At 39.9% G+C, this 9,950-nt stretch overlaps 2 protein-coding genes across 4 annotated transcripts; both read left to right on the top strand.

Moving 5' to 3' along the window:
- The first annotated feature begins 325 nt into the window (after window positions 1-325).
- Window positions 326-3,961, top strand: LOC114432424 (chromosomal protein D1). Of its 3 annotated transcripts, none has more exons than XM_028400434.1 (2): window positions 326-401; window positions 2,020-3,961. In XM_028400434.1, exons 1-2 carry the CDS (start codon window positions 382-384, stop codon window positions 3,521-3,523), a joined length of 1,524 nt encoding a protein of 507 aa, XP_028256235.1. In that variant the 5' UTR covers window positions 326-381; the 3' UTR covers window positions 3,524-3,961. The 3 variants fall into 3 exon arrangements, with proteins under 3 accessions (XP_028256235.1, XP_028256236.1, XP_028256239.1); XM_028400435.1 differs by lacking the exon at window positions 326-401 and adding an exon at window positions 892-967; XM_028400438.1 differs by lacking the exon at window positions 326-401 and adding an exon at window positions 983-1,566.
- Window positions 3,962-5,830: 1,869 nt separating this feature from the next.
- tmem79a (transmembrane protein 79a) lies at window positions 5,831-9,495 on the top strand. The gene is made up of 5 exons (XM_028400439.1): window positions 5,831-5,969; window positions 6,634-7,491; window positions 7,698-7,892; window positions 7,971-8,193; window positions 8,514-9,495. The coding sequence occupies exons 2-5, from the start codon at window positions 6,759-6,761 to the stop codon at window positions 8,704-8,706; spliced, it is 1,344 nt and encodes a 447-aa protein (XP_028256240.1). The 5' UTR covers window positions 5,831-5,969; window positions 6,634-6,758; the 3' UTR covers window positions 8,707-9,495.
- The last annotated feature ends 455 nt before the right edge of the window (window positions 9,496-9,950 follow it).

Here is a 9,950-nt window from a genome sequence, read left to right as displayed (position 1 = left end):
CTGCGAAGGAAAGAAGTTCTTATTTGCCTTCATCAAATTATTATTTGCACCCATTAAACTGGTCTATAGGGGGCAGAGCTCAGCTCCAGTTGACATCACAGTGCACATGCTGAAGGAAAATTCTGATATAACATAACATTAAATAATTAAATTCATTTTAATTACTTTGCATAACTAACTGTAACTGTTCGAGTCAGAAGCACAGTCAATAGAAGAGATTAGAAGCAAAAAAAAACTGTAAGATAATTGATCGAAGTGTAAATCAGAGATTATCTGGGTCGGAACAAAAAATCTCCGCTGTAGTTTCTGTCAGAGCCCTTCGAACGTGAAGGACGGCCGGAAGCGGCTGCAATATTTAAATAACCATCATACCAACAATAAATGGGAAATCAAAGTTTGAGGTACGTCTACTAAATCATACATCTATGAAAATGTAATATTTAGTGTTCGAACTTAGAGATGAGTAGATCGCGGTGTTTTATCCGCCTGACAACGGTAGCTACTGATTTCTTGCAATCGATTATGAAGCTGACTATTTCCTGGGATCCGGTGCGCAATCATAACAGTTTTTGTTGTTGTTGTTGTTGCCCAAATTACATTAATTTTACTGGTTTGCAGCGACAGCCAAGAATGCACAGACTGTAACATCTGTAAACATGCAGCCAAAACGCAAATTCTTCTATTTGCATGCAGTGAGTCGCGCTGTTTATTCGAAGAATGATTGATTGTTGAATCTGATGGAAATAAAATCAATGTTGTGTAATATGTTTAATTAAAAAAAGGAGTGCGAGTGTGCAGTATGTGGCTACACCGCTAACACAATAACCGGAAGTTCAGAACCGGGTAGGAACTGAAACTATTGCCTATAGTTTCTTTTCGAGCCTGTTTAAAGGGAAGGACGACCGGAAGTAGTCGCAAATTTGAACAACCATCACAGCAACAATAAAACGCGCACTTTCACTTTACGGTACGTGTACTTAATCAACATTTCTTGAAAAAACAAGATAAAATCGTAACAAAGCGTATATTAATGGGAGGGATTCACTGTGTGGATTGCAGTGTTGTGTTGCTTCACGCCGCCTTGCTACTCTTATAAACGCCGTTGGTTTTGTAGCTGACTATTACCTGGAAAAACAATCTGGTCTCCAGCCATAGTACACGATCTAATTAAATTCGCTGCTGTTCCGCAGCAGTTAAGAATGCACTGGATCCGTGCCATTAAAAAAAAATCAAAATATTTGACTGTAAACATGCAAGCTGAAAACAGAAGAAGCATTTGCATGCAGCGATGTTTATTAGTCGTGTTATTATGGCCGTTTAAACACAGTGGGTATACTTTCCCGCCGTTACAATGATGCAGTCCAGAAAATAGACATAGCCCAAAACCATTTTTACAGTTAAATAAATAATATATTTGCAAAAAATAATATATGGGTAGAATTGTCTTCCTAGGCTAGGGTTTTGCAGCCTGTTTTGTTTTGTTTGTTTGTTTTTGTGCTTTGTTTTGCAGCTCAGATGACAAATCACTTTTGACCACGCTTTATTTATTATTACTTTTTTAAAATTGTAAGTATAATTATGCACGTATAACAATGCAGTCAAAGTAAAAATTCAGAATATTTATAGTTGTTGAATTATTGTATACCTTGTTAAAATACATAAAATTATCTATATATATATATAATAAACACTACATACATATAATCATACTATATTGTTTAATATTAATACTTTAAATAATAAGAAAGTGTATATAAAAATGTATTAAGGGGTTCCAAATAAGATTTATAAACTCTTACAGCTATATGCTACCTTAAAGAGCAACTTAAAAAATAGAAATTCTCCATTAATGACTCATGTGTTCAGAATTTTACACATTGATTTCAACATGCAAGCCAAAGAAACATGTTTAAAATGCCATCAGAAAGATCTGAAACTATTAAATAATAATCAAATGCTATAAATTCTGCCAAATAAATTGCTGCAAATTAATATTGTTTTCTTTTTGTGTTGTCCTAGTGGGGGCAAACCAACAGAAGTCATCCAAGCTGAAGGCAGCAATATGGAGGAAGAAACTGTGACGGCTGAGACGGAACAGGAAGATGCTGTGAGCAATAAATCCGAGCTCAGTGAAGAATCTCCCATCGTTAAAGTGAAAAGAGGACGAGGGAGAGGGAGAACGCAAGGTTCCAAGGAACAGAAAGTCAGTGTTACAGGCACTAACCAAACGGAGTTGGTTTCTGCCAATTCCAACGGAGGGTCTCCGCAACCACAGAGGGGGAGAGGACGTCCACGACTCTCTGACAGAAAAGACACAAAACAGCAAGGGTCAGGGGACAACCATGCTCACAACTCTGACAAAACTCCTAGAGGTCCAGGCAGGCCGAAAGGGTCCAAGAAACAAGCTAGTAATGACACTTCTGTGACTGAAGGTTCGCCTATGAAAGCAAGTAGTTCTAAAAAATCTTCCAGTGAAAGCATAGCTGAGAAGGCTGCAGCTGTAGATTTACCCAATGGTGGTTCTGTTACGCCGAAAAGGGGGCGTCCAAAAGGATCAACAAAGCGCAAGTCTGAAAGTTTAACACGTGGGGATGCGGAGGAGGGCACAGGCAGTTCTGAAACACCCCGGAAAAGAGGTCGTCCAAAGGGTTCTCTAAATAAGAAACCCAGGCTGATGGCAGAGCTGGGGAATGATGGAGAAGTTAATGCAAGCTTACAGAAAAGAGGAAGAGGTAGGCCCAGAAAGGTGGTGAATAACACGGGGGGGGCAACACAGCTGTCATCAAATGGCATCTCCAAAACACCTCGGAGAGGAAGAGGAAGACCAAGAAAAAGTATTGAACAAAAAAGTGGAAAACAAAGCTCCTTGCTGTTGAAGAGAGGAAGGGGTCGGCCTAAAGGCTCCTTAAACAAGGTAAGACATGGTAAAGTAGGCCGTCCACGGAAACTACAGGTTCTTCTTCCTAAGAAGGGGAAGAAACGTGGTCGACCACGACTACATCCACAACCAGGCAAAAGAGGAAGGCCGAGGAAATACCCTGTGCCCTTACCGGAGGAGGTGAAAAAGCCAAAAGTGTGGAAGCCATTGGGAAGGCCAAGGAAATACCCTCGTGCTGATCCTCCAGAAGGAGTTCCATCAACCCCACGCAGAGGGCGTGGACGGCCTCGCAAGTCAGAGTCTAAGAGAGGCGTTCACTTACGCAAAGGTGTGCCTGCAACCCCATCCCGTGATGGACCTCCGAGAAAAAGGGGCCGTCCTCCTCTCAAGCCAAAAAGTGAAGGCGGCACGTCAACGACGCGGAAAAGGGGGCGGCCTAAAGGTTCGGTCAAACATAAAGCCACACGTGAAATGGAGACTGACAGCACATTCCCCAGCCAGTCAAAAGCAGAAAATGTGTCACCTGCTGCTGGGATGGAAGGTGAAGAAGAGGCAGTAAAAGGGAACACAGATGGGCTTGAAGACAGTACACAAGAGACTCCTGTCAATCAGGATGTAAGCTCTGACAACAGTAACCAGGCTTGATGAACAATTTCAGTCTGACCAAAAAAAAGTTGCTGTAGTAATTATCGTTTAAAACATAGAATACGTTCATGTCAGAAAAAAAGTTTTTAACACTTTGTCTGTTGACTAAGCTAGATATACAGCATCTGTTCTGTTTTTGGACTAACTTGGTCATCTTATTATTTTTAATGTGCTTCTTTTTTTTAATTTGTGTCATCTGAGTAAGCAGAAGTACTAAAATCTTTTACTAGAACTGGCATGTGGAAGTATATTTAGTAGGATTGTACCAGTTTTCATGCAGCTTTCAGATGTAGTGTCTGTCTGTTTAGTTGGTTCTAGTTAAACAGTTGTTGTTGGTGGAAAAACTTGGAGGGGAAAAAAGTACAGAAGACAAACTGTAAAACTTAAAAAAAAAAAAAGGTTCTGTACATCAATGCAGTCGTTCATAAGGCATTACTTGTCACGTGTCTTAATCTGAAAAAAATGAAGTGTGTTCTTGGGGTTTACTTTGAAGATTCTATGACAAATCGGTGCATGAATACAGAGCAGTTTTGGGCCCAGTCACACCTCCTACACGCAGCACATTTAACTTGCACAAAAATATACTAGATTTGATACGGTTCATGACGAAAGAACTGGAGTCAGGCGTTAATTAAATGTATTATTTTTTAACCTAAAATTGGCATACTGTAATAGCTACTTGCTGGAGATACTCAAAAAAACAGGTGTTGGAGTTTTAATTCACAATAGTCTGCTGTGAATGAAAAGTAATACTCAAACAATAAACAGTTTTTTATTGAAATCAGAAATCCTGATTTTTCTGTGAGGAGGGTTTAGGGGCTTTGGACGATGTCATGATTTTATTAATTAAATCATACAGTTGATCGTGGCTTCATATTTGTTTTGCCTTAATTGCCAAAGCTTTGAATGTACCCTCCTATACTTTTGATCAATGAGTTGTCTGTCCTGCACTGATGCATTCCTCAAGAGGACGAAACGTCCTGTGCACCTTCCTGCGCTCTCAGGAGGATTTCATATCCTTCACTTGGGTTCTTTATTATTTTACTGTTTCTCTAAATGTTGAAGTGTAGCTGTGAATCTTTTGGGACTCTCATGAGATCAAAAGCAAACAATTTGATTGATTTCGTGAACATTAATTTTACCTGTTTTGAGTACCTTTTAGGAAGTAGTGTGACATTAAATGTACACCATTATTACGGATATCAACAGCTTTTTGGGTCGGGTCAAAACAAAATTGGAAGTTCGTACATGCCAAATTGTGCTTCTCTGAGTTACAGAGGCGGTTTTACATTTTAAAATTCACAACAAAATTTGATCCGACTGTGAATTCACATAATTTTAAGTGATCATTTGAATTTCTGTGTGTTTTGAAAAAGAAGCCAATAATTTGTGAAGATATGTTTAAATAAAATGTTGATCTTGCCATTTTATTTGCCATTGTGGTGAGATGTTTTGGCCTGTGTCCTGTAATGTTCTGCTTTATCTCACTGTTTATCTGTGGACAGTTTGTCTACATCGTTATGTTACATAAACACAAAGGCAATAGATCACTGTTTATTATGGTGTTAGTGGCTCCACTCACCACTCCTGTCTACTTCACTGATGTACTATGCACCTGAGTCATACCAGCAGCCAGAGCAAAGAATGTGTGTTGTGACAGATGACTCACTCAAAAACTAAAACTAATACATGAAACAATAAAAACCTGTGTTTCCTTAAAATTTTAAAAATAAATAATAATAAATGTATTTTTCTGTAAGTAGTTGCAATATTGCGGCATCTGTGGAGACAGGTGAAAGGACTACAACTTCTCTGTTTTGAAACTACAGTTCACTGAGCAGCCATTCAGTCACTTCCTGTTTGTGTCACATGGGCTTCTAGCCACGCCCCTTTGCAGCAGAGAAACGGTTAACCCTGAGTTTAATAATTCCAATGGGGAAAAAGTGACGTGATCCTACAATTGTAGCAATTACGTCACTTCTGAAAATCAATAAATATTGCACCATTCATCACAATATAAAAAAAATATTCCGATAATTCTGATTTCAAAGTTGTGCCGAAGAAAAACACGTTGGCGCAGGTCACTCTCGCGAGACTTGCTAACCAACGTTTGTTAAGCTAATTTTGTGCGATGCTACAAATAGTTGGTAACTATGTAGATATTTAATAATAGTTTAAAAATAAGATACAGATATGTATCTTCTAATTTAACTTCCTGAAAGAAAATAAAAAAATATATATTTTAATCTGTTTGTAGTTTACGGAAACAGATGCGGAGTGATACGTCTTCACCGGAACCTGTGCTGCGGTTAAAGAGTACATGCTGCACCTGGTCCCACCTGCCAGGTGACTTCCTTTTACTTTTAGGGGAAAAACAAAGTCTAAACTCGCTACTTACACACAAATTTACGTCTTGTTTTAGTGATGGTGAAGTAACAACAACCAGGTACGTGAACTTTAAACGTGTGATATCTGTGCTTTGTTGAAATATCACAGGACTCGGTCGTAAATACGTAGTCGCTAAACAAGTTTTAGTTTTAGCTAAAGTATGTGTGAAACTATGTGCCCTGCAGGAGGCCTCAATAACTTCACTAAAATCCACAGGAGTCTTTCAGTCGTCATAACAAACATAACAAAAAGGTGTGTGCAGGTTTCTGTTTTTTAAGAGACAATCCAGATTCAGGATCCGTTTGTGAGTGTGCTTATACACTAAAGTGTTTGTGAAGGCTTCAGTGGATTATATTTAAAACTTATTTTATTATGTAATTGTAATTTGAAGATCTAACAGGGTCTGACTTTATGTTTGGAAAAAAATAAAAGGGCTCTGTCATGTGATAGTTCAAATCATTAAACTATCTTTATTGTATTTGACTTCACTGGAATGAAATTAGAAAGCTAATGACTAGATTAAAATGATGCTACTATATACATAATGTTTCCCTTTTCTAGGATCTGTCTCACACACACACACACACACTGTTGGCCTCAACAAAGGGCAGGACAGGCCATATAGGGTAACACACCCATGATAAACAATGAACTTTGATTCTTTTTCTTTTTTTTTCTTAAGCTGAGATCTGTTTCAAACATTGTATGTTTTTCCCCTTCAGCCTCACAGAGAGAATCAGCAAATGTGGCCAAAAATGAACTGTAACAGCTGAAGGACGAGTTGTTTACATCAGACACTTGCAACACGTATTTGACCGAAAAAGAACTGGATTTGAAACGCAGGAGAATGGCCGTGTTAGGCAGTGTAATCCCAGATTTAGCCGAGGAGGCGATTCTTTCACCTGCTGGTCCAAATACAGAGACACAAACAGCAGGGAGTAAAGATGGTATCAGTTTAGAAGAAAATACAGAGGAAGAGGAGGAAGAGGAGTTGAAGAAGGAAAAAGATCAAGAAGAGGACGAGGAGGAGGAGGAGGAGGAGGAGGAGGAAGAAGAAGAAGAAATGGCCAGGTCTGCTCATCTGGAGCCGGCCACTTTACCATGGCCTGGAGACAAACACAAAATTCCTCTGATGGACTACGAGGATGGAGTCTGCTCAGAAAAGGGAGTCTCGGAGCCTGAAGAGAGGGACACCGGGATCGGTGGAGGGAGCCAGGACCTGTCAGAGGAGCAGAACCAGGAGAGTGTCACCAAAACCAAAGCCAAATGGAGGGAGAGCATGCCTGAAGGTGAGAGGTGGAGGGACGATGAGATCGAGGTGCAGCGGAACGATGGAGGCGACGGCTCACTCGCAGATGATGAGGAAGAGGAGGAGGAGGAAGAAGAAGAGAAGTCGAAGTGGAGCTCAGAGAAAGCTGCCCTAGGCTTCACTCCACATGTCACCATCATGTGTCCGTCCAACAAAGAGCTTCCTGAGGAGAGCAGGCACTTCATAGAGAAAGAGGTGGAGGAGCCGCTGATGGAGCCCGACTCAGCTGTGCAGGTTTACCCGGAATGGACCGAACAGGACGACAAGCTGTGTGAGTATCCCGCTAACCAAGGAAGGGATGCACTCCTGTTGACAGTGACGGTTTCGGCCATGATTGTCAGTTGTTCAGTTTATCAAGGTTTTATCACTGAAATATAAATTAAAAGAGAAGTAAAGAAATTCAGAAGTCCATTTTATTGACAGACAAAAAGTTCATATACAATAAAATGTACATGTGTATGTTCTTGTCCTCCTCAGACCTGTTGGAGCACCTCTGCAGTGAGAAGATGAGGCTAGCTTTAGCAGTAGTAGCTGCAGGGCTCCTCTTCCCGTTGCTGATGTGGGGAGGTTACGCACTCCTTCCCTTTGATTTACCGCTACTCCAGAGCGCCCCCCTCAGGGTGGTGTACACACTCCGCTGCTCGTTCTTCGCCACCATCCCCATCCTGCTCGGTAAGAGATTTGTTTTCTTAATGCACTGAGGTAAAAAAAAAACGCCTACAGGTGATGATGCTGTGTGTGTGTGTGCAGGTGTGGTGGTACAGGGTGTGGCCCGATTGCGTTACAGCGTGCTGAAGCCCCTCTATCAGAGTAAACTGGCGAACGAGGACGTGGCGGTGCACTGGCACTATGTCAACGAATCGCTGGCCCTCTTCCTCTTCTACTTCCTGCAGCTTGCTGTCATGGCAACCTACATCAGCCAGGACCTGGTCAAGCTGGTGCCGCTGCTCACCATCATATTTGTGTTTGGCAGGTATGTTTACCTTAAAAAGAAGACTGTAAACATGTTTACTTCTGCTGTGCATTTGGATGACACCCTCAAGTGGTCATCTGAGGAACTGCACAAGTGATCAGGCAAACCCTGTGTTTATTGATATCATCGAAACCACCAAGTTTGTATAGAATAGGTGAATATTTAACTGGCTGTAACTTTGACCTGTTAGGTTTATTACAGTCATTTATATTTGTACGTTTTTAAGGTGAAGAAGTTAAGATGTTTTTCAGGTTAAGCTACTCGGACCCGCTGTAAGTTGTCATCCTTACCTTCCTGTTGGTCTGTTCTCTGTCCTGCAGGCTGATCTACTGGCTCTGCCTCTCTCTGGGCAGCACCATCAGAGGCCTCGGCTTTGGCTTCTCCTTCTTCCCCATCCTGGTCATGCTGGGTGCCAACCTCTACTACGTGTGCTCGTCGGTCGGACAAGAGGCAGTTTTCGACGTGGCACCGCCTACCACACCTCCACCTCCTAAGCAACGCTGGTGGGGTTAAAGAGTGACGTCCAGAAGGCGGTGAGGAGAAAAATCACAACATGACATCACACAGGCTATAACCATGGTGACACGAAGCACAGGTTAAATCAGCGATTTCATAAAATAATAATACTTATTGATTATATTATTGATTGCAGCTGCAGGATGAAGGTTTTATAGATGTACAGTGTAAATAAAATGACTGGTATATATCCTATATTAGTTTGTTCAGTCCACCTGTAACAAAATATGTGACTGTAAATATAGTAGATCAAAAATGGGGACTGATTAAAGGGTTAATTTGTACAAATTTAAATACTTTTTGTGTAATTAATGTTGACTAATTTCTGTTAAAAGTCTGGGAAGAATTTCTGTAAAGATCCAAAAAAGGTGACGTTTATGCTCACAGTTAGGTGAGTTAAGTTTCAGTATGTGAACAGTCAAGAGAAGATAAACAAACTGTTAGTGTTGGAGGAAACATTAGGTTTTTTTATATAAAGTTGTATTATTAGCATTAATTAATTCTGTTTTTTTTATATTATGTTATAGTACAATCGCTGCTCGTGCTAATCTTTATTTTTATTTTTTTTAAGCTGTGAAGGATAATTTTCAGTCGATGAATGATGAGTAGTTAAAATGATCCATATTTGGGACCTGGGAATATTTGATAATGATTAAATAAAACTTCATTTTGAAACGTGATGCTCTAGTCGATAATTCAAATTTAAATGACTGAGGGGAATAATGATTAATGTTTCAGTGTCCCTTCATTGGCTTTATTATGTATTAAACTTAATACTTGTCTTTACTTGTCTGGAGCTGAAATTGCATTCCCTTGCCTAAAAAGAGGACAGAAGCTGAATATTGATAAATATTAAATGTTGCCAAACTTGTCAGACTTGTGACAACCTGTGTAGGAATGCCATAAAACTGCCAAACCAAACAAACACAAATACAGTTTAAAACCGCAATCTCAGCCTTCCTGCAGCTGCTGGTTTCTGTTTCGCTCTCATCCAAAAACAAGCATAACTTAGATTAAACTCTCTTAGTGTTGAAGTCACAGAGAAAGTGACTTTGATTTTAATTTAATCATCTTTATACATAAATAGTTTAAAATACATTTGATTTTTCTGATTTTACTTCTTTTATCTAAAAAAAAAACAAACAACAAAAGCAATAGTTTTCAGCGCAACAATTATTTATTCTTTCGTCTCTGCTGGTGTTTGTTTAACCTCCTTGAAGGTCAGGAGAGATGAGCTAAAT

This window comes from Parambassis ranga, chromosome 2, assembly GCF_900634625.1.
Source record: "Parambassis ranga chromosome 2, fParRan2.1, whole genome shotgun sequence".
In the NCBI taxonomy this organism is placed as follows: domain Eukaryota; kingdom Metazoa; phylum Chordata; class Actinopteri; family Ambassidae; genus Parambassis; species Parambassis ranga.
This window is presented reverse-complemented; position numbering and strand designations above follow the sequence as displayed.